The sequence below is a fragment of the Elgaria multicarinata genome, chromosome 9 (assembly GCF_023053635.1).
Source record: "Elgaria multicarinata webbii isolate HBS135686 ecotype San Diego chromosome 9, rElgMul1.1.pri, whole genome shotgun sequence".
Taxonomy (NCBI): domain Eukaryota; kingdom Metazoa; phylum Chordata; class Lepidosauria; order Squamata; family Anguidae; genus Elgaria; species Elgaria multicarinata.
The window spans coordinates 32,692,166-32,717,376 of record NC_086179.1 but is presented as its reverse complement, the minus strand read 5'-3'; the positions used below and the strand labels follow the sequence as shown (position 1 = coordinate 32,717,376).

Genomic DNA, 25,211 nt, shown 5'->3' with positions numbered 1-25,211 from the left:
GAAAACCAGTGGCGTTTTTTGTTTGCTATAATGGCCATGTTCAGCAGGAGTCTCTGGCTGAGTTCAGACGACACGCTAATGAACTTGCGGGGTAATAGGAACAGAATGGGAAACAACCGTTGATTAGCGTGTCGTCCGAACTCAGCCTCTGTCTTTGTTAATTCTGTTTGGGGTGGGGGCAAGAGATTGGACAGCCACTTTCATGGCTGTGAGCAGTGCTTTTGTAACTATCTTACATGCTATACTGCACATTTGAGCCAGCTCTTCTGGTCATTTTTGATGACATGCCAGTGTTTGGCTTGCACAAAAGATTTTGGATAAGCAGTGTCAGGGCCATGGTCTGGTGTGTGTTTGTGGCACTGACCTTATACCATTTTCTTTAGCAAATTACTCATGTTAGCTTTTTATAGAGCAAATACGCACGTATGGCCAGAACCAAGAGCCCACTAAGATGCAAAAATGTTTGCAGAGCATTCATTCTGCATTCCTTGCAGCTAATATAGTAATGTTTGAATGGGAAATGTGTGGCGATCAACTAGGCTCCTTGTGAAGAAGGGTGGGATATAAATCAAGTAAATCATCCTCATCTCCCTGAACTATGGCTCTCAGGTATTTTGCTGTCTACTCACTATGGATTTCCTTTTCAACCGTATCTGAACATGCTCCAAATTCCTTTTTCATATCTTATGGGAAGTAGCCTTCACCAGGGCTTAGCCTCAGATGTTAAGAGTGCAGACTGTATGGCCTGGTTCAGACAACACGCTAAACCATGCTGCTTAACCACAACATGGTTAACAGAATGCATTGGCCTTAATGCATTCCTATGTGTAAAGAAATAACAGAGGGGGTACCTTTGTGCATGTGCAAAGTGAAACCCTCAGAAGTAAAATCCCCTTGAGCTCCCCAGTGAGCTTGTTTAACATCACAGCCTTAATCTCCACGTATCTGGGGTTAAGAGTAAGGCCTCCTGAGCCCAGAAACACCCCCATTTTAGAACGAAAAAAAAAGAGCTGGAAGGCACGACCGTGATCGCATCTCCAACACAACGAAGGCATCAAGGGAGCCTAAAGGGAAGAGGTCCAAAGGCAGGCCGTTTAAAACACACCTCTCTATAGTGGGATTCCTCGCAGCAGCCCCAAGAATCTAGGGACAGTTCTTTGTGAACAGAAAAACCGAGCCTGAGCCAGTTCAGCGACACCCTGGCTCAAAGCCCAAATGCTGGGCGGTGGCAGCAGCCTTGCCTTGCCTTCCCTACCCGCCCCCGGCCCCACGTCCCGCCGGGAACTGAGGGGGAAAATCGACTCCTTCAGGCCATCCCTTTCCTCCCTCACACGCCCAGTGAGGCGGCCTTCTGCGTACTACCAATACCCCCCTCAGAGGCCCCGCCCCTCCTTGGAGTCATTGCCCCACCTACCTCCCCCAATCCCGAAGACCGCCGAGCGAAGGGGAGGGGGGTCGCGTCGAATCGCAGCTCCTCTACGGCGTTTCCGGAGATTGCCGAGGGGCTTCGGCCTCTCTTCCTCCCTCCCTCCCTCCTCCTCCTCCTCCGTCTCCGGTGGCGGCTACTACTGCGGCCGCCACAGTCGACTCCTCCTCGTTTCTTTTCGGCGCTGCCCGGCGGGCCCGAGTCAGTGTCGAGCTCCCTTGGCGGAGCCTCTCGTTCGTGTGGGCCGCTCGCGGGGGCCCTGCCCAGGCAGAGACTCCCCCTCCCCGCCACCCCTCTCGCGGGTCCCAGGCGGACTGACTGGCTGGCTGGCTGGGCCTCCGCTGAGCTATCGCTACCGGTGGTCGACTGGTGGCCGTGAGGCGAAGCAGGCAGGCAGGCAGGCAGGCAGGCGGCTGCGGCTCCCCGTCTAGGGGAAGCGGGGCGGCCGGGGGTCCGGCTCGGATGGCGGAGGGCATCCCACACCAGGCGCTCGTGCCCGGCGTCGGCGTCCCAGCCCCTCGAGGGGTCAAGCGGGAGCCCGAGCTGGAACAGCCCATGCCCGGAGGGGACGGAGCCGAGAGCGGCCAAAGCAAGAGGCTGCGGACCGAGGCGGAGGCGGACGCAGGCGGCATGCAGGTAGTGGCGGTGGTGGGGACGGCGGCGACAACGACTGCCGCGGCCCCCGGTGGCTCTGAAGGGCGCGCGCGGGCGCGCTCCCGTCCAGGCGCTGCCATGGAGGCCCCAGGACGGGCGCGCGCCTGGAGGGCATCTGCTCGGAGGAGCTTGGCTAAGAGGATGGGAGGATGCTAGCCCGGGTCCAGGACGGTTGGTGCAAGGGCCCGAGTGGGGGGTGGGGGTTGAAGACGGGGTCTAGCGAACATGGAGGGGAAAGGAGCAGGCACTGTATCCCTGAAGACTAGGTCTGGGAGGAGGAGGAGGACAGGAACAAGAGTATTGTGTGGCCTGCTTCAGGTGTAACAACAGCAGCAACAACAAAAATCCCTACATGCAAAGCAGTTGACAGTGTAGGAAATGGCGTGTAACCTATGTGTAGATCGTCACGTGTGACATTTGTACACAGGCACGCATTTTGGTGCATGTACACGTGCTGGGGAGCCACCATTGGCTATGGGGTGTTTTTTTTAAAGGGGAGAGTCAGAATAATGAAGGTATGTGGGGTGGAAAGGTTTGATCTGCCGCCATGTAACATGGGAGTTTAGGACAGCAAGTTATCTTTTCATTTATAGAAACCTGTGATTAATTGTTCCTCGATAAAGTTTCTTTGGCCTTCGTTTCCTTTATATCTTGTGTGGGAGAACTGTGGCTAGTGTTTTCTGCAGCTATTTTGGTCTTGTACGGTTCTGTGTGTAAGGCTGCAGCCATATGCACACTTGCATATAGGATTAGATCCTTTTAACTCTGTGTGACTGCATTTTATTTATTTTATTCATTTCATTTATATACCGCCCAATAGTCAAAGCTCTCTTGGCATTCACAAAAATTAGACATGTCTAGGATTGCACTGCATATGAGGTGACTTTGAATTTCTTTTCAATCTGGAGCAATTGGAAATAGCTAAATTGAAGTTTTCACTTGCTCATGAAGGTGACACATCGGATTCATCCACATTGTAACTTGTCCAGGTCAGTTAGTGTGCTGCTCAGCGAAAGGATGACTGACAATTTGTACCTATTCAGCTGTGTGAGCTTGCTACAAGGGGCAACCCCAAGTAGAAATGATGTCCTGCGTGAGGCACAATACACTTTATAACTTATGCTATAAAATCCTTTGGCATGCATGCCTCAGATGTAGTTACTCCAGCGCTTTTAATAAGTATTCACTTTTGGAATAGGCACAGATTCTGTCAATGAGAGGGAGCAATTACCTTTAATTTTGTGGAAATCTATTAGAGGTGCCATCCTGAAACATGGAGTACTGGTGTAAATCATGTGTAGCTGTATTGCGCTATGATGCCCTGAGAAGAGGGGTATTCATTATGATCTATAGATTTGTGATGCTGTAGAATAGGCTATGAAATATTATAGGAACGGCATTTCTTAGAATAACAGCTGACAGCCTTATTCAGGCATCCAGTGAGGGAGCTGTGTTGCCATTACTAAGTGGGTGTTGCCAAAAGTATGAATGAAGCTGTAGGTTGTAGTCACAGATGTTTGTTATAGGTGGAGAACAATGAAACTGACACAGTAAGTAAGATACAGAACCACGTGGTGAAGAAACATTGCTATGTCTTGTAGCAGTGTTTGATATTATAATTAGATAATGTACAAATACAAATTACATCAGTCCTATTCCATTCAGCATGAAGTGTAAACTTGCATTCACTTTTCCTCTTACTTTGTTTAAGGATTTGGTTTGTTTAATTGGTTAGAAAGCAAGCAATATCTTTTTTAAAAAAATACATATAACAATACGTTGTAGAACTTCCTGTGGCAAGCCCTGAAACCATTTGCATTTATAATTTGTTCTGCCAGTTTACCTGAATTGATCCACTAGATTCTGTGGGTATCTCAAATGTTCAACGATAACAATAATTATTTAATGTGTATTTAACTTTTAAAGGTGATAGTCATTTTTAAATTTGTCATCTCTAGAATCTAGGGAATAGGAAGCCGTGCTAGCTTAGTCTGTGCTCACAGTCTCAGGAGAATAAATGGCAAGTTGTCCCTCTGTCTCTCTTTCTCTTGAAACCATCTCTAGCTGCTCTTTGCACAGTTCAGTCTACACATGCAAATGCTAGCACAAGAACTACTTGCTAGGAAGCACCACTTGTGTCAGGTAGAAGGCCAAAGTGTTTACTCATAAGTAGATCTGTGGGCTAGACTGCTGTGGTACCTCAGGATCAGATTTGCTAGGTGGGAATGGTTACAGCCTGCTATTTAAACAGCAGTTGAGGTTAAATTCCTCCACAGTCAGTGTATCTGCTTCTGAAAAAGTGTAGCTATTTCTCATCATTACTGCCCAGATACTATAGCCGTGTTCCTATGGAATGATATGTCAGGATTCTGGAGAACTTTAAGCCAGAATCATAAACTATGGCTTGTTCTTGGCTTATGTTTCCTGGCTTGTTTGAGAGCAACACAGGATCTCTAGTTTGGATGACATGCTAAACAAACTATTCCTGGTTTGTTAAATGGTTGCACTAGTGGGGAGGAGGGAACATGCGCTAGGGAAGAGAGCATCTCTTTAGTGAGCACTCACTTCCCAGCAACAAAACATAGATGAGATCTAATCAGTGACATTGCCCAGTGACATCACTTGCTCCACTTGTTCCTGGGACAGTCCAAGGAAAATCAGTTGATTCAGACATTCCACAGATGATGTGAAGCAAACTGGGGGTGGAAATTTTTAAGTTTGGGAAAAGATGGCTGGCCACTGGAAGAATGAAAAGTACTGCACATTTATGGTTATTTAACATGTAAAAATATATTATAATCTCTAGCTACTCTGGCCCTACCAGGTAGTCTGTGGGGCAGGTTGTCTTCCAACTTCCAAACTCCTTTTGGAAGAAAATGTCTGGCCAGAAGGACCATCCAGGCAAGTCCAAAACTATTAGCTTGCACTAGCCTAACAATAAGCATAATATAAGTTGAAATATATCTACAATTTAATAAACTAAAGGAATGTTTCATCTAGATATAGGCCTGACATTTCTGGAAACTTTTTTGTTACACTGTTGAATGGCTCTTCTGGTTGTGCTTTGTGTTGGATTGCATTATGCAGTGATGAACACCATTTTTGTTACTGTTTATAGGGGCCAGTTTGCAAGTCACGATAAGCCACCCTGAAAATAAGCCACAATGGGTTGGTTATACACCCGCTAATCCGTGTTACTCCCAACGGACAATCAGGCACTCTGTGGTTTTCTGTGACTTGTTTTCCCCCTTAGTCCTGCCCACTCCTGGCATGTATCCCATAGGCCTTTGTGGCACAGCTCCTCTTGTATTCTCATCCCTACAAAGGGAACATTTTCCAGCTTCCCACCCTGCTACATTCACTACCCCTTTACTGTGCAATTTTCTCTTTTGTGACCTTTTTATTTTTTTATGCTTTGGTAGTATGCAAATTGGTTTGAGTTTTTTAATGCATTTTTCTGTTGTTTGTAAGTGCGCAATTGTGCATATTCACCTGTCTGCTATTTACTTTCTTCAGCAGTAGGACCAATATTCCCTCTGTAGTGTTACAGAGGGAATATTGTCAATTTCATCCTTTCACTGTGTTACCTCTTGAACTGACACTTGGGGACTTCCCTTGACTCTAAACTCCAAAAGCAGTGGCTGAACAGGATGGCAGTATTGGGACAGGTGGGTGTAATTACTGTGGGAGTATGGGTTTACCCACTGCAAAAATAGGTTTATTTGGTGTTTATTTAATTTTTCTGTTGTTTGCAAGTGCACACTTGCAGTTATTTTCATGAGTATATAGAGGTGCATCTAGTAAATTAAGGAGAAGAGGGGAATTTTGAAAGATCATGCTGAAGTTGCTTGTGTAGCAGAGTAAAATAATTTTTATCTCTTGCTGATGCCCTTTATTTTAGAGGTATTGTGAAACCTTTATAAGAAAAGGAATGGGATTTTGTTTTTTGACTATATATGCTATGTTAAAACTATTTAGAGATCATGAGGGAAATGGTTTTTAAAATATTGTTTGTGTGTACTTCTTTCTACGTTGCAAAATTAGGTTATGACTTTTGGTCGGAAAAATAGACTAAAATAAAGCAGATATTTAACAGAAATATATTATGGAGCTGAGCTTTGCTAGGGCAATGAAGTGGGTGGCCTTGATGCTAGTTGCTGTTGCTTACACTGACTGTGTTCCTGCTCTTCGAAACACTGTGATTTATTCATCTCAGTTTGCTATTTTCTGCTTCAGCTCTTGAGTGTCTGTATGGTTCTAGTTGGTGATCCCAAGTTGATAGGACACTATCTTGCTGAGGCATACTAAAGAAGCAGTGCTCTGGATTTTGTGCAGTTTTGTGTGTTTCTCTAACTCCTCAAATGCAATTAACTATAGTGATTTTTGTTCCTTTTCAAGATTTGTTTATACTACAGGTATTTTTAAAAATCTATATTAGACACAAGGCTTAATTGTTCACCTTGCAGACTCTGTGAAAAAGTTGGCTTTATGGCTTTAGCTTTATGCATGTAACAGATAGGTTTCATTCTGTAAGAAAACTGAAGCAAAAGATTTGAGCTCACAGTGAATTTGCAATGGTAATATTTCCATAGCTCCCATCTACTATATATAGATTACATTTTAGGCCTGAAATTTCATTTTACAAGCCCGGTTTTATGGATGCAGGAAGGGTGTTAAGAGAGGGTGAATAGTGCATTATGATTTTGATAAGTTTATGAAATCATAATTTTATACTAAGTAGTGTCATTCAGTTAGTGCAAAGCTTCTACAGCTTGCGGAAATGATTTTTATCCTTGTGCAAGTGTCAAATTCAATACTTTGATTCTGCTTGTACAGAGGACCACAAAAAGTATAATATAGTCAATTACAAGGCTAATAGTGCTAGTGTAAATCAAAGTGTAATGATAAACTTCACAAGAATTGTTCTAAAGTATACATGCACATCCTGCTGTCTGGGATTTAACAATGATAAATGTGGCCATATTTATTTATTTATTTATTTGGAGTATTTTTATCCCGCACCTCAGCCAAAAGGCTCTCGGAGCAGCTTACAATGTATCAATAAAGAAGACAGTCCCTACCCTCAGGCTTACATTCTAAAAAAAGACATGACACACAAGGAAAAGTGTATGGAGGGAAGAGGGAGAAAATAAAAAGAAATTAAGGAGACTGCTTAGGCTGCTGGGAAGGCCCTGCTCCGTCCTCTCATCTCCCAATGGAGGGGCAAACCAACAGCTCCTTCTTCCCCACAGGGTGAAGATGTTAGCCCTCTGGGGGGGGGGGGGGTCCAACTGAAGCAGGCTCCGATGGTGCCTGCCTGCTCCAGTCTCCCTCGCATCTTCTTCATATACAGTGAATAAAGTCAATGTAGTTGTCTTTTCAACTCAAATTATTTTAGGTGAATTTTAACAAGAGAGCTTCGGCTATGGGGCAGTATATAAATGTAATAAATAAATAAACAAAAATAAAAGCAGTCATACATATTAAATAAGGTCAGTACAATTATTTTTTCAGCCCTGATTATCTTAGATGAGTGATCTGTAATCATTATGACAACATTAGCTTAGATATTATTTGCTCTAGTTTTGTTAATTCAGATAGAACAACACCATTTCTCGTCATTTTTTCATTAGCATAATGTTGGATTTAACCCAGAACTGCCAACACCCTAGTCAAATGAAGTCGTAATGCCTGTGTGAAATGTCTTGCAAAAGCAGAATTAAAGTATTGGATTTGATACCTGCAGATGGAAAAAAGTTTCTGCAGGTGGTGGAAGCTTTGTGCTAGTGGAATGACACCATTGGAAACATCTCAGAATTAGCATGAAATCAGAGCATCCAAAATATCTGGTAGGTCAGAGATGTGTGAAAAGTATGAAGTTGGAAATAGTATTCTGTAAGTTGTGTCCCAATGCTTCAGTAGTTATACATCATCATCATCATCATCATAATCATCTATTGAAACAGTATCAGACATCATTAAGACAGTAAAAACACAATAATTAATTCATTATACAGAAGGCAAAGAAATTATTAAAACATACACATGTTTAAAATATCTTGACATAGTTAAAACCCTTGAGACAAAGTTTTTTTTTTTTTTGGAAAACAACTTGAAATAGAAGTTGCAATTATGATGAAATAGAATTAAAATTACACATTTTGCAGTTTGTGGGTCTGAAAGCATATTGCAGATTATGTGGTTCTTGCTGCTTCTCTTAAATACCTTTCATATGTTCGTTATCTCATACATATTTCTTTTAAAAATAAATATTTCCTTTTTTTGTATTCAAATTCTCTAAAGTTCATGGGTTTGTCATAATAAAGGTCCCAGATATAAACAATCATTTAGTACCATTGTTACTTGGGTATTTTATGCTATGAGAGGAGAAAGAAAGGAGAATGTGGGATAGGATGGAACCCTGAGGAACACCATAGGCCAATGGCCACAACATCAAACAGGAATTCCCCAGCACCACCTTCTGAGATTGAACCCTCCAAGAAGGAACCATCATATAACAGTGCTTCACAGTCCAACCTCAGACAGACGCTTCAGGAGGATACCATGGATGATGGTATCAAAAACTGCCAAAAGACCCAGCAGAACACACTCCCCCTGTACAGTTCCCAGCATAGATAGTCCACCAAGGCAGGGTCTGTCCCATGATCAGGCCTGAAGCCAGATTGAAATGGATCTAAATAATCCATCTCATCCAGAAATCCCTGGAGCTGAGATGTCACCAGACTACTCCTGACAAGGTGACCTCAGTACAACAAACAGCAAAGATGCCAGAACCAATCCCAAGATGACCTTGGCTAGCTCAGGAAGGGAGACTGTTGAACAGCAAGTCAGGCAGTACACTGACAGAATACCTATTCTGTCCAAAACTTCCACCTTCAAATAAACACACTCAAAACTGGAAGTCTGTGAGATGGGACACTTGGACAGGGGAACAGAATCACTATAGAGCACTGTGACTCCATCTCTCCATCCACCTCAGGTTTCACCTGCTACAGCATGGAGAATGTACATGGGCAAAGCTGGAAGAGATTTACTCCCCTGGTCTCATCCAACCAGGTATCCATGATACAGACCAGGTTGGCATGCTCATCCAGTCTTAGATGGATGTTGTTTTCCCATTCACAGACCTGGCATTCAGCAGGCTTCAACCCAACGGGATCAGGGTAACTCAGGCTCTCTTATATGGGGAAACAGTATGGGAGCAACCAACTGTGTTGCATTCCCCACCCCCATAATGACCCAGCTACTCCCACCACCACATCTTCTTCTGCCATCTATTATTTAACAAAGATCCCAATAATAGATCCCAATATCTAGCTTTCTGGGGCCTCTGCTGATTATATGCAAGACTACATAGCATAAAGCTATATTAGGCAAAATTGAAACATAGACCCCAAAAGCAGTGTTGCATGACTTTCGGCAGGTCAGCATTCTCAGAATATTGACCTTTATTTTAAAAAGCATGTTTCTAGTCCATGAGGCTACATGGTATCTTATCCAGTGAATTCTATGTGGATAAGATACCATGGTAGCACTGCTATATCACATGTGGAGAAAAGCAGCATGGGGATTACTGTGATTCTTTATGTCAGCGCCCGAATCTTCTCAACATAAATGCAACACATCTGCCATTTAATGCAGCTTGAAAGAAACCACTTAGATCAGACATTACACTGCAGCTATATACATTTTTCCTTCTTCCTGGCTACAAGAAATAAGTCCTGGATTCATATACCAGTCGTGATCCGATTTGTCCCAATCCCAGCTCAAGCAGCTTTATGCCACCCCACTAACAAGATCAGTACTGGCCAAACAGGGTTTATCCAAGCTGATCAGAGATGGATTAGATAATGAAACCCTAACTGCATAAAGCTGTCTGCTGCTGCAGGGGATAAAGAATGACACATAAGAAACGTAAGCATGTTGCCCACCCCAAACTAGCCTTTCATACCAAATTATTTCTTTCCGTTCATCTCAATAGTTTAGAATTTAAACTTAATCATATATAAAGCCATTTTTAAAAACAAAACTAAATGGTCAGATTTATTAGCCTCTGACTTTCTGTAAGGTTACATGCTGCCTCTGCAATGACAACCACGATCTAATGTGGCAACATGTAGTGGAAGACAGGGCAGGAATAGCAGCCTTTACAATGAATATGGACTTAGTCAGGAAGCTAATGCAGCATCTGCAGAACATGGACATTCTTATACTAATTTACATTAAAAAATAGTGTCCTGCCCTTATGTTTTAGGACCAATCATAACATCTATTACAATACTAAACCAATTAAACAAACTTTATAAAAAGCATCAACAATATATATCAACAATAACATAATGCTCTAATGGAAACCAAAATGGAGAGCTGTCACTCAAAGAAATATCCTTTTACAGTATTTTCACATTCTTACAGGAGGCAGGGAGAAACAAAATTCCATGGGGCAAGGTATTCCAGAACACAGGTGTTACCGCAAAGACCTTATTCCACCCTTCTCAATTCTGCTAGGGGGTAAACATGAGGCTGTGCATCCTCTCATGACTGCATCCTCTCATGACTGCAGCACACGGACACGTTCATATGGAAGGATGAGGTCTTTTCGCTAAAGGGCAGTATCCAACAGAGGCCTTGCACACGCAGCCAACCCCGACGGTCCCAGTCTGCGATGTAGAGCTTACAGGGACAAAGCCTAAATTGAGCAGAAATGCTCACTTCTGGAAAGGGCAGGTCACTTTCAACATTTTGAATTAGGCCCAGAAACAAATAAGGAGCCAGTGAGAATAATAAAACATGGGTGTTCTATGATCACAAATTCTGGCTCCTCTCAGAAGCTTAACTGTTACATTTTACAGCTACACAAGTCCATGTTTCCAGACTTTTGGAAGACAGCCCTTTGCACAGCAATTTACAGTAATCCAATCTGGATATAACTAAGACATTTATGATTGCAGGTCTATATTCTCTAGAAAAGTTTCTTACTTGTAATGGCAGGAGTTCCATATTTCAGGTTAAAGTAACTGTTCTTGTAGTGCACACTGATCAGGAGTCAACTAACTAACTAGGTTAGCACTGCCGTTTTCTGACAATAAGCGATAACATCATTGTTGGGAAGTCCTATAAAGTAAGATTACAAACTACTGTAGTAAACTAATTGAAGCTTGATCCAGATAAGACAAGAGGTGCTTTTGGTCAATTGGAAGGCAAATCAGGGCACCGATGTTCAACCAGTGCTGAATGGGGTTACCTTCCCCCTGAAGACTCAGGTTCACAGTTTGTGCACACTCTTGGATGTGGCTCTAAATCTAGGTGCCAAGGTGTGAGGAGTAGTCAGGTGTCGCTATGCAGGCCCCCTGGTTTCCCAAGTTACCCAATAATAAGAGCATGCAACAGTTAAGGCTTGCTGAACCAAACATAAGGGAATCGGGACAAGAGGTCTTTAATAGCTCTCTCTGAGAGAGGTGGAAGAGGTAGGGTGGAAGCGAAGGATAAAAATCTGAATGCTGAAGATTTAGGGGAGATGGAAGGAAGCCCAGGAAGAGCAGCTGGGAGAAGCATACCTAGACGAACAAAGACCAATAGGTAGTAAACCTGGAAAGGCACCTGACTCTCTTAAAAGACAAAGAACTGAAATAGATGCCTGGCTGCTAAGAGAGCCTTCTAGCACAGCCAGCAGCGAAGGGACAGATACAAAAAAGAGTGGATACAGAACGACTTAGCCACTTTCCGAACAAACTCAGTTATTGGTTATCCAGATCCTACAACTACTTACCGTCGGCTTACTACACAACATAGGAAATCATTCTGATTCTGCAGGTGCCAACCCATATCACACATGGGTATTTAGCTGGGTCCTGTATCCGGTTATCTCACTCAGTGAATCTTCATCCTAGTCCTGCAAACGCTTACCTGAATCAATTGCAGACATTTGTCCTGGTCCATCTGTGCCTATTCCAAGAAATTTCTGATTTGGCCACAGTCACAGCCTTTGTTACATCGTGTTTGGAATAGTGTAACATGCTCTGTGCGGGGCTGATTTCAAAAACTCTTCAGAAACTTCAGCTCTCTAGAATGCTATGGCCAAACTGTTGATTAAGGCTGGTTACAAGGAGCATTTGACTCCCTTACAGTAGTTTCACTAGTTTCTGTTTCTGGGCAGAATTCAATACAGCTTGGGACTGGGCTACTTGAAAGACCGCCTTCTGTCATATTAGCCTGCCAAGTTCTTAAGATCTTCTTGAGAGGCCCTTTTTTTCAGACTGTCACCTTCAGAGGCATGTTTGTGGCCATGCCCAGGCTGTGAAACTCCCTCCCAAGGGAGACTATGTTTTCTCCCACTCTGATTTCCTTCCATCAGCAGGCAAAACGTTTTATTCAAGAAGGCCTTTGGGCTGTAAGTGGGTCTGTTGGATGGGTAGGGGGTTTAATTTTCTTTAAAAAATAATAATCCTGTAAATGTGTTGTTTTTATTGTATTTTAATGTATTGTTTTACTCAGTTTCATTGTGTCTTTAAGCCATGTTGAGTGATATTTTTGGTAGAAAGGCAGGGTACCAATAAAATCCAATAAACAAATTCAGTCACTTAAATTCATGAGCATTTTACTAAAAACAAATAGCATACATACATATGTATAGCATGCTGATGTGAGTTCTGCATTCCACCTGCTGTTACGTTCTGTCCTTTCCAGTGATGTGGGACAGAAAAATTCCCAGTGCTTTATTTTCCTGTGGAAAAAATGTCTGTTTTATAATTTCATTAGTACAACAACAACAACAGTTTATTGTGGTCAATAGACCATTCCAGCAAATAAAAATTTTACATACAAGCAAACTGAACATACCATTAACTATTAAAAATCAGGCGATCATAGAAGATCTAAAAGAAATGGCCAAGTTCAAAAACTTGGCCACTTGCTCAGTAATTGATTTGTCTATATTACAAAGTAAAAGAGACGTTAAGAATTCAGTTGGGTGACCAGGATAAGATTGTAAAATAGGGTTTAGAAGATCGTTTCTAGCCCCTAGATAAAATCTACAAAACAGTAACAATGAATGGATGCCAACTGAAAAGACAATATTAGGCAAGTGTAGCAGTTACAAATTTGTAATTAATGTTTTTCAGGTAAGTATCCCTAGCAGGTATGTGAGAGAATAGATATATGACACTGAAATACATATATGTCTTAGTGTTAAATGGAACTAATAAGTAGTGACAGTAAAACTGAAGATGCCCCAACAACCTCAGTGGAAAATGGACTCATTGAAATAGTAAAGTGGTTATAAGTATAACATGTACAGTTTTCTGGGTTGCTAAAATTAATTAGTGCAGCCTTCCTCAACCTGTTGCTCTCTAGTTGTGTTGGACTACAACTTCAAGCAGCCCCAGCCAGCCATACTGACTGAAGGATTCTGGGAGTTGTATTCCAAACTATCTGAAGGGCACCAGGCTGGGGAAGGCTGAATTAGTGTATGAGCATTTCTCAGTACCGTTGTTGTTGTTTTACATTTAAACAATGTAAGGAAGTAAATACTATTCTTTAAATTAATACAAGTATTCTAATAAAAATGTTTACAAAATATAACATTGAAATCACATTAAGTGTGTTTTAGTTCCACTCCATTCCCAGATATTTCAGGTCAAACACCTGTGGCGTATTGGGATAAAAAAATTAAGATAGGGTACCTTTTTAACTTTGTGGTTTATTTTACTTGTAGTTAGCAAACATGCTAAATTTAATCATTTCCCCCCAGGCAAAAGGCCCTAAATTAGAGTAATTTGCATTGGAAATTTTTCTGGATATTTTTCCAGTTCAAAATTTTCTGTGACGCCTAATCATAAGTCCTCACATACAGACCCTTTCTAAAATAGTTGTCCACATCTCCATTTAATCCTGAGACTGCATCATAGGTAATCACTGGTTTGAATTCAGTCTTCCTGTGCTACTTCCCTCATCATCTGTGATTGAAGCTCTGATCAGGACCTTCTTCTCCACCATGATCAACCATAATATAGTCACTGGTATAGCTGTGGATGATGGTGGAAGAGTGGCAGCAATGATTTGAGAAGAGCTGGCAAAACTCAGTATAGAAGGGGGTCCCTGTTTTTCATTCAGCTGTCTGTCAGAGTTTGCACTCCTTTGCAAGTGAATCTAAAACAGTAGCAGATATATTTGCACTAATGAATTTGCACTAATGGTAAAGCTGGAAATCTTTTAATTTCTCTTATTCAGATACTGCTGGTGTGTATGCACAGCAGTTTCTTTTGAGTGATTGCGTCTAAGGCATAAGAGCATCCAGCAATGAAGTGAGTGGGCCAATTAGCAGTAACTAGTTCCAGTTTGTTGGAGCGTTGTGAGCAGCATTTTATAGTTGCACTGAAGTGACTCTAAATTGCAATTGTCACGGGACAATTCCATTTCCACTACTCAAGGATTAGAGCCACTTCGTTGAGTTCTTCATCTTTAACTCACACACCCATCAAAGCCAGAGGAAGAAATGGGGGGGGGGAACCTTCCCCCCCAAGGACTGTTCTTGTTCCCCCCTCCAAAAAAAATTGAACAGTTTTGTGTGTGTGTGTGTATGTGTGTGTGTGTATATATTAGAACGATGAATAAAATATTTAAGACAAGGTCTTTATATATTGTTACCCAGCCTTTAAACCCCCAAACTATGTAATAAGACTTTTATTAAAATATTAGAGATGCAACATTTCTAGAAATAATGAAGTCATGCAGGTAAATCTTTTTTTTAACCCTTTCTGTAAGACTCCTGATATAGTACTTTTCCCAGTCATTGTTAAGATTATTGATCTAATATATCTTTTAGTGATAGACTTTTAGGGGTGCTCCATGTCATGTTTATTTTCCCAACATATGAATAGATTCACCATATCATAATATGGAAGAAAAATGTACATTCTTGACAGATTAGATTTTTTTCTATATAGAGCCCTTTGTTCGTGGACTTGTTCTGGTTAGTTGCTATAGCAGTCAAATAATGTACTTCTAATCTAAAACCTACATATGAAAAACAACAACAACGCTGTAGGTTTATCCCAGCATCGCCACCAAATGCAACAGAACAGCTTGTGGGTTATCTCACCTGTGTTATTTTAAAAAAATTAATTTTGAAGCTGGGGTGGATAGAACTCACTGCCACAGCTTTTAATAAAGTTCTCAATTAGTTCTCACAACTAGGGAATGCTGCCTCAGCTATAAAAGCTTTTAATTGCTGCCATTAGCATACAACTTCTTTTCCTAAAAGAAACTCATATGGCATAGGATTGACACTACCACTAGAGTCAACCTTTCAGAATTAACTAAAAATATGATCTTCATTGATGGAAATTATTTACTAAAGTGAATGAAATTTCACTCTTCAAATAATAGGCTGAGATTGCTTAAAGATCCTTAAATTAATTATAGTTGCTTACAATTGCTAAGTTGAATCTTTTCCAGGTAAATAAAATCTCAGTAGCTTTTCCTTCAGACCAGATTCCCCTAAACTCTGCCCCACAAACAAAAAAAGATTTAGCAAGTTCCTTAAAATTCTTTACAAACAGAAACAGATGTTGTACACCAGTCTTCCTTTGCTTCTAGTTCTTCCTGCTTCTTGCTATAAAATTATCATATTTGGTATATTAAATTTAAAAGTATAGCAGACAATAGTTACAAATTCACTGAGTTTATTTTAAAAGTTTTTAATGTTAATGATGATTTTATGAGCAAACCAAGTTATACATAATATAACTTGAGGGGAGACATGATAGCACTCTTCAAATACTTAAAAGGTTGTCACACAGAGGAGGGCCAGGATCTCTTCTCGATCCTCCCAGAGTGCAGGACACGGAATAACGGGCTCAAGTTAAAGGAAGCCAGATTCCGGCTGGACTTCAGGAAAAACTTCCTGACTGTTAGAGCAGTGCGACAATGGAATCAGCTACCTAGGGAGGTTGTGGGCTCTCCCACACTAGAGGCATTCAAGAGGCAGCTGGACAACCATCTGTCAGGGATGCTATAGGGTGGATTCCTGCATTGAGCAGGGGGTTGGACTCGATGGCCTTGTAGGCCCCTTCCAACTCTACTATTCTATGATTCTATGATTCTATAATATAATTTAGAATTCTAGACTGTTGCCATGCTACCTGAGGCTGATGGAAGCTGAAGTCCAAAGTATCTGGAGGACACGAGATTGGGTGACTTAAGTGTCTTAAGATTTGTAAAGAGTGCTGAAAAAAAGTATTGCTTATTTTTCCATTTCCCACAAATCCCCCCCCCCCCCGCCAACAAACACCATTTCCCCCATGGCCTCAAAATTTCTGGAATGTTAAATCTCTACCCCCATCCTGCTCCTTACACATTTCTACTTTGAATAAAATCAATTCTGTTGTTGTTGTTGTTATTGAGATTAAAATAAACATGTTTTTCAAAGTGTTCTGGGTCCATATTGCATTCTTTGAGTGTGAGCCCATTAGTGGATTTTGCATATATGTCTGCTGATGTATGTGATGGTCTTGAACTTTCCCTGCTTTGTCATTTTAAGGGGTGAGATAGGCTTTTGTGCTCTAAATTTGTTTTAATACTGATCTGCAGCAAAAATTTATTCTGGTCTTCATGTGACAGTTTCCTATATTTGTTCTAATTTTGAAATGTCTCAAGATCTGTAAGGACCAAGCACAGAAAAGATTGAGGTGGTCTTAGCATGTAATATACTAACCTTGTGATCTAACCATATAATAGCGCAATGAAAATTGTGGCAAAATACCTCTACATAATCAGGACCATAGGCAAAGAAAGAGCCATTATTTGAATAGGGTACTGGCTTAAGATTTTGTCTCTCTTACGTTGGATTTGCAACAACAATATTAGGATGCCTATAGTAGAGCACACTATCATGCCCTAGCTAGAAGATTCCTTCTCAGAGGAGGAGCCAAAGCTTCCATTAACTAGTGACACTCAAGAACCACCTCTGCCAGCGGTCCAGGAGGAACCTGGACCTTTGGGAGAGACTGCTGATTGTTCCATCACCCTAGGAAGAAGGGAGCTCTGCTTCAGAGGCACAGGCAGAACAATCACCAAGACTCTGGGACTGACAAATCCTGAAGAGGCTGGGTAGAGTCCTTATGTTCAGAAGAAGTGCGCAAAGGAATCCTCAGGAGTATGGGGCTCTTCATGAGAAGGACTTCTTCCAAAAGCCTCCAATGGGCTACAGCTGAACCTTGGGTGGGTTTCTGTCATCTCCTGCTTAAAAGCCTCAGTTCCATCCTGGGAGAGCTGCTGGAACAACGTCTCTTCAGCAGGAGCAGGTCTGGACCTATTGTACTTTGCCCTTGCCTCCCTAGTGCTCCCTCTGACACAAGTCTTGTAAATAACCTTGTACTGCCTTTGACAACTCCACTTGGTGAATCCTTGTCTGCTACTGTGTTCTGAGAACTTTGCTGACCTTAGGCTGCTCTGACCTCATTACTTGCCTGTTCTTTAACTGTACTGGACTTTGAGGCTTTCAACTTTGGTCCATTAGTCACTACCCTCATAGAATCATAGAATAGCAGAGTTGGAAGGGGCCTACAAGGCCATCGAGTCCAACCCCCTGCTCAATGCAGGAATCCACCCTAAAGCACCCTCTTCAAGCCCAAGCTCCTATAAACAGGCCACACACAGCATTTGCAACATTGGTATGATTTTTGGATGGGAGTCGGGAGAAGATTTAGGCTTTGATATGGATATCCGTATAATCTGGTTGATAGAGACTATTTTCATATCTAGGCCGATTGGGGAGCACAAATTTGTGATTTTACTTAGCTGTCATGTGCAGAATAATGGAACTTCCACCATTCTGATTGTTTTGAGCATGTTCTGGTTGTTTTTTGTCTCAGTGCAGAATGTATTTTGCAAGAAATTGCTGGGAGGTTTCTTCTGGGGATGGCGATTAAAAGCATAAAGGATATCTTCTTCTTCTTCTTCTTCTTCTTCTTCTTCTTCTTCTTCTTCTTCCTCTTCTTCTTCTTCTTTTCTCTCTCTCTCTCTCTCTCTCTCTCTCTTTCTTCCAATGATAGTTGTCAGTAGCAAAACAAGACTACTATTTTGTGCTGTCATATTAAAAAAAACAGGAGAGAGGAAAAAGAACAGTTGGACCTATTTACCTCCCTCCGTACATGCTCACATTCCTTTCTGTGTTCTATCAGAAGTGAACTAGAGAAGAACTCTTAATGTAATGTTGCTCTGTAATGTCAACAATTTCTCTTTCCCTAGAGGCTGTTGAGGTCCTGAGATCTGGACCCAGCTCAAGCTCCTCCTTTAAGCCAGAGATGCAACAGCTTTTTTTGGTCTGCTTATTTTAGGAGACCTTTGCAGATACAGTAATTACTACCATCATGGGATATGCCCAGAACTGCTGATCCAACATGGTCTCGCATAGACTTTTTTAGTACCATGTGGGATGTTAGAGAGTGTAACTATAATGGCAGACATATCATTTGGTGTCTGTGTTTGCAATTTTCTTTTCTAGGGATATGTGTGTGGGGGGTGGAGGGGTTTCCTACAGTTAGTTAGACCTACTTCTGAGAGATATAGAAATACTGGAAGTATCTTGGCTTGCTGTAGCTAAAGGCCTCAGCTTTTAAATCTTTATTTCCTGAGTTTGCTGTTGGCTCAGCAACATAAGATGAAGTGAGGAGCAGAGTAAATGAGCAAATATTTCCCCCCACCCTTACTGTGAATTTAGAATTTCTCACAGAAAAGAAAACATTTACTGCATGATTCTCTATTTAGACCAGTGTGTGTGGATTCTGTGTATGAGTTGTATCCAATGTTAGTTTAACTTAAATCCTATTCATTTCAGTGAGTTTACTTTAACTGGGACTAACACTCAGTACAACCTATGTCTGCCACCTTTTTATTCTAAGTTTTCAAATGCAATTTAAAAATGAAGTGTGATAAGCAACTCTTCTTCTCAGAGTGGTAGCATATTGGGTTTTAAAAAATTTATTATCTTATTTCTGCATTCCACTCAGAAAGTTGGGTGCAAATTGAAGAGGCCTAAGTACTTATAACATCTATTGTAATGTCATTTTTGAAGACACAAAGATTTTCCATTACTATAGGAAAATCTTGACATGGCATAAGGCTATGGCTTCTGAGACTTCCAATCTAGGAAGTGGGTTTTATATCAAGCTAGACGTCTGAAGGAGTTGTGTAAAGTGAACTAATGTAGTATTTCCTGTGGTTTGTTTCTTCCCTTATGAAAACAACTATTGTCTCAAGTACAGCAGAAACATGCAGGGAATTAAGAATATCCAGGAATGAAATTTCGGAAGACTGCTTTGGTGGATGATCAAAGTTGGCTTTGGAGCCACTGGATCCGAAAAGCCCCCTCACTCCCCCAACAGGCCCTAGGATTGGGGATCCTTACTGTGTCAGCCTGGAACTGGTGTAGTTAATTTCTCCCATTGGTTTTTAATTTACAAATTCAAAATATTATAGATCCATTGGGTGTGCTTTCAGGGGAAACCTGTCCACCTCACCTCACCCTGCTTCTTGTCTTGGCCAGCAGAAGCTTTGGAAGTGGCCCATTATCCACCATTTTACTCTCCTCCAACTCAAGTTTGTCCTGTTGAATCACTAAGCATATGCCTTCACCTTAAAATGTGAATTTGAACTGACTTTTTTCTCTTTGTGATTTAATAACTTTTCAAATGCATAATTTGAATGCTGAATGGCTGCTTGTGGTGATAGTTGTGGGAAGAGGAGCTTTCATGAGGGAGGGTTTTCAGCAGGGCTGATGAAATGGCCCTAGTCTCCTTCAGCTCAGCTTGCTGAAATGGCTGCTGCTGGTAACAGTGGTGACGTCTTCTGGAAGATTAGGCTATATACTAATGTCTGTTGTGGCTTCACCAAATTCTGTTATTCTGTCACAGAAATACTAAGTTGCTCTACAATCGGTACCATATATGCTATATTTTTGACCTTAAAAACTAAAGCTGATCCTTCATTTATTTCTTTGTTTAACTCAGCTTTTTATTTCCCTGGGGGTAGCATGAATACATGTACACTGGTCCCCATAGTAGATCAGGTCATCTTGTGGGGACCCCAATGTTTCCCTATACTTATCAGAGTTGGAGTAGGAAGCTAGGAGGGGCGGGAGAAGAAAGAGGCCTCCCTGGATTCAGTTGTCATAACGCATGGCTTTATCACTTTTGTCCCTTCCAGCTGTGGTGTAGAAAGTACAGGAGACCCTGAATGCAGTCCATCGCATTAAACAAACTGTATGTCTGGGACAGTTAGAGTGTGCAGTGCTGGGGGTGTTCTGGGAGGCACAGAGTGGTTTCCATTGACTTGTTGCAGCCTGGTGTGGTAAAAGGGTGATGAAAATTTTGTGCATGTGCAGGCAACAGTTGTACCTGGCTCTCAGGGCTGGTTTATACATGCAGAGACTTGTGCACTTTGCCCTCTCTACACAAATTGGGAACTAGATTACGCACAGCTTTTTGGAGGGACATGGGTGTACCATATCCTGGGGAACACAAGCAATCATGCCAACCCCAACTTTTGTTCAGGTCTTGTTCTCTCATGGCTATTCTTACATGTCATAGGTGAATAAGGAAGTGGCTATTTTGCAAGCCTGTTGTGAGTAGAGTTGTTATGTGTTCCATGTTTGTTATCAAGACTGATGAGCAGAGTTGCATGTGTTTGTTTCTATTATCTGTTTCTTTATCACTTCACTTCCTCTCTCCTAACCTTCCCCACTGGGCTTTAAATGATAGCAGAAACAACTCCTATCAAGTTGAACTATCTATTATAGTTTACAGTTGGTCAGATACAAAACTCATTGTTCAGCATCTCCAGTAATACGCAGTATAGAACAGAGTTCTTCTCCTCACTCATTTTAAGAGCTTTGTGTGACTGCTGGTTGTTGTTGGCATTTTGAACATTCTATCCTTTTACTTTAAGGAAAATAGCCTGGCTGATAATGGTGTTTATAATGAAGTCATAGGATAGGAGGTTTGGACCTGTTTGTGACAGTGGTGCGGTATTGGTGTATAGGAAATTTTCAAAAACTTTGCTCATGTGTACCCTGTTTTTCAGGAGGTCAGTCAATAGGAATATTCACATGCAGCACCTCTTGGATTTCATTGTTAAAGCAATTTGCAGTTTGCAAAGGTTTTCAGTGCTTTGTTCAGTGAAAGGTCTTGTTACTGCTCTCCGACGGTTAACAAAATATTAATTCTGGATGTGACTCCACTGTTACCAATTCACTTGCAGTACCTAGCATTAGCAAACAAAAGGGGAGGGATAGAAAAATAGTTGCTTGGCACCAGTTGCTTCTAAAGAGAAAATAGTAGTGTGGACAGGTGCTGGGCTTTTGGATCTCTGCCTAGACGATGTGTAATATAGATCCTGGCCAGGTTATTGTATCCTGTCCTCATTATAACAATCACTATATTGTCACATAAATGAGACACTCCTATTGCTATAGTTAACCAGTCCCTATTTCCCCCAAATGTGGGTGGTATAGGAGAAAATGTTGACGCATCTGGGAGTGGGGTACTGTTACCTATGGTTCCTTATACTTCATTCTTACCTTCAGTTCACTACATTATTTTAGGTAAACTGAAGAATTGTCTCATTCCAATATTACAGACATGGCAATGAAAAGTATTGTTAGATATTCTTTGAGTACTTCTTGCTTGAAAATATTCTTCACTGCTCACAGAGGCATTTCTAGCTCAGTGATCATTTGTAGGCATGTTTTTCACACTCTGCATTACAATGGAATAAGTGCAGATGGCTTTGATTGAGAGAGCGTCTAAAAATATTTCACTTCTGAATGTTGAGTAGCAAATGATTTTTTGGGGGGAATTCCATTCTTTATTTACTGCATATGTAGTATTTGCCCTCATCCACTGTATATTAACAGTGTTTTATGTAGCATTGTGGAGGCCATAATGGTGGGCTCATAGAACCTAATATCTCTTCCAAAGGCCTTACACTCTTTATAAATAGATTATTCTTCCTGGTTCAACACACACGTCTTTCTTCTTCTTCTTTAAATAGAGACTTATGAAACAGTGATCCTGGAATTTAGATTCTTATAATTTTTAAGCTCTCTGCTTCCTCTATAGAAACTCTGTGTTAGCTCTTTCCATATCTGCCTTGTTTGCCTTTGAATGTTAAACCTCTGACCTTGCAGTCGGTGGCTGCTCCCCCTCCCTCTTATGGAGCCTATCTGTAGTGCTGTCACTGCCGGCATGCATGTGCTGTCCTTGAAAAAGCAGATTGGATTTATTAAAATCATTGCTAGTTGCTATGGCAGCCGTTGTCACAGTGGGCTAATGGGAAAAGGCAATTACTGCCACACATCTGAGAAGAAGGGAGAAATGGAGTATCCTGTGCTGATTAGCTGTGTGAGTGACAGACTGGCTGTCATGGAGAGCATGTTTGTGTGTGTGTTTGTATGCGTACAAGAGGTTGGACATGTCATTTTCCAATAAGGTTTGGTCCATAGTGTCATATTTTCCACTTCATGGGTGAAGCCAAATTGGAAGATTCATATCCATCTCTTTTAAGATGGGATACTATTCATTGTAAGCTCAGGTTTTCTTTTGTCCTACAGAGAATTTGATCATCTGAATTCTTCTTAGATTGTTCTTGGAAACCCATTCTTGAAGATGGAAACATTTTGCGCCAAATTAATTATTTTGACCTTCCAATTTTTGCTGCTCCAGCTCCTGTCTAGGCTTCTATTTGATTTAGAGCATGGTGTACATGTTGATAAACAGTGGAAATAATAGGCTATGAAAAAGGATGTTAGAAAAATATATTTTGGGCAGTTGAAATCATTAATAGCAGTCTTTTCGTCTGAGATCTATATGGAGTTTTGGCATAGTGTTTTACCACTTAGTGAATAAAAGAGGATGCTCTTTCAGACCAGAAATACAATCCTTAGCTGTTTGACAAGGGAGATTCCATAGTTTATTAACTGATAATTTAGAAAAGCAAATACAAGGCTAATAGAATATCCCTGCCACAGATTGCATTGCTACAGAGACACACATTTTGAACAAGACGAACATGTAGATAAACACTAGTGTAATAGATTCACAGACATGATGGGAATACACTGTAGGAAAACCACCTTTGTTACAAGTGAAATCATAGGATGGCTTTATAGTCCTTATTTGTCCTGATGACTTACATAAAATATGCTTGATGAACCCATTTATCTTTCTTTGGATGTGATGATACAGCAGAAGGTGGTGATAACTCTATATTAATTTTGTTGCCTTCTCCAAAATAACTGTTGAGCTTAAGTCTTTTTGCTGGTTGATTGTAAACTGTTCTGGGAGTCTTTTTTTGGCTGAGGATTGGGATGCTTCTTGACAAAAGAAGGCATCTAAGATTCACATATCTTCTCCTTCAGTAGGGACCGATCACTCAAGTTGTAACAACAAGTCCTTTACTTTGGTTGGTAATTATCTTGTAGTAGAAACCACATCAACCTGCCCAGGCAATGAAGCCTTCATTGGAGGCCCTCTGAGATGAGACTGCGGGTGAATGGGGAGGGAGCCTTTTCAACTGTGATGACCCATTTATGTAATTGCTCCCTCTGGTGCCAACTTAGATATTATTTCAGCATCAGGTAAAGATCTTTTAATTCTTTTAGTCCTTTGAACTGGATTATGTTTTGTTGTTATGTTTATTTGTTGTATTTTTATCTTATCTGTTTCTGGTTTTATTGCTATTTTCAGATGTTATGTACTATTTAGTTTTTATATTTTTGTTTTGTGAGTTGCCCTGGAAATATTTATATTGATAGTGGAGAATAAGTTTATTAAATAAATTAGTTAAGTTGTTCAGATAAATCTGACAAAATATCTATTTTGTATTTGGCTTTTAAAAATGCATTTCAATCTTTTCATCTGAAAGAACCATTACTCTACCTTGTTCCATGCTCAACCCATTCTACTGTTTGAATTTGTGAACTCGGGTTGTGTTTGCTACAACAGAAACAGAGGAAATACCTGAGGTAGGTAGGGAAGCTTATTTCCACAGGCTTGTTTTACAAAGATTTATTTGTGGTTGCAAGATGAAATTTTGAGTACTGTTCCAATGAACTGTAACCTAAATCCTTTCAGCCCTTGGAGGAAACTTTGTGTGCTGAACACCTGTGTCCCAGTTGCATTGCCCTTTCAGCATGTTATTTGTGAAGGCTATGAAGATGGAGAGTGAACATTTTAATTTAGTCTCTCTTATCTTCAGGAGCGATTCTCTCACCTTATACATTTCAGACTAAAACTAGAGAAGGATTCTGTATGCGTGTGTTCACTTGCATGCACAAGAAGGCACGGAAGAGTGGCTTGTACTTTGACAGGCAGAGAAATAGGAATGCTAGATCACTGGCGTAGGCTTAGTGTCACACTGGTTTTATATACTCATCAATGAATCATTAAGTTGAATTGAATTGTCACTGTGGTTGTAATGTGTGTGTGAAGAATTCCAGCCCAGAGGATATGTGGGCTGCCAGCATTGGCTCAGCATGTGGGGAACAAGCATTGCATTTTACATTTTATTAGAAATGCTGTTCATGCATACACCTGCCCTAGCTGAAATGACATGGTTCTGAGATGTTGAGGATACTAGATATGATCACTAGACTGAGGAAGTAAGGAGGAAGTAAAGAGGCTTATTTTAAATTCTTTGACTATTTTTGAGAGAGAGGGGAATGCATAATATTCTAAATATAGTGTTTGCATCCACGTGTTCCTATTTCAGTATCATTGAATTTAAAAAGTAAGTCTGTTTAGAGCTTCTGTGGATTTGGATGAGTCACTAAAGGAACCCAGAGGGCAGAATTCACACAACAGCAGCAAACATTTATTCTGAATCAACTGAACAAGAAAGTCAAAGGTAAAAGGTTGAATTTGCATTGTAGACTAGACAGAGTTTACCATATATAAGAAGTCAGATCATTAGGAAAGATTTATACATGTTGGTACAGTTTGTTTTGGGAGTGTAGGGGGAATAAATGTCCTGTATATATAAAGAATACTTGCACATCAAAGTCCTCCTATCCCAGTTTCCAGGGGATAGCCATGATAGCCTGTTGCAGCAAAAA

General features: G+C 41.0%; 1 protein-coding gene across 8 annotated transcripts in view; it reads left to right on the top strand.

The window, feature by feature from the left end:
* Positions 1 to 1,744: 1,744 nt before the first annotated feature.
* RBFOX2 (RNA binding fox-1 homolog 2) overlaps positions 1,745 to 25,211 on the top strand; it is a 190,578-nt gene continuing 167,111 nt past the window's right edge. For 2 of the 8 annotated variants that reach the window (XM_063133470.1, XM_063133469.1), the window contains exon 1: positions 1,745 to 2,062. In XM_063133470.1, the coding sequence (XP_062989540.1) occupies positions 1,889 to 2,062 (174 nt within the window). In that variant the 5' untranslated portion in view covers positions 1,745 to 1,888. The remainder of the gene's footprint in view (positions 2,063 to 25,211) is intronic. The other 6 variants (XM_063133471.1, XM_063133474.1, XM_063133476.1 and 3 more) reach the window with 5 other exon arrangements.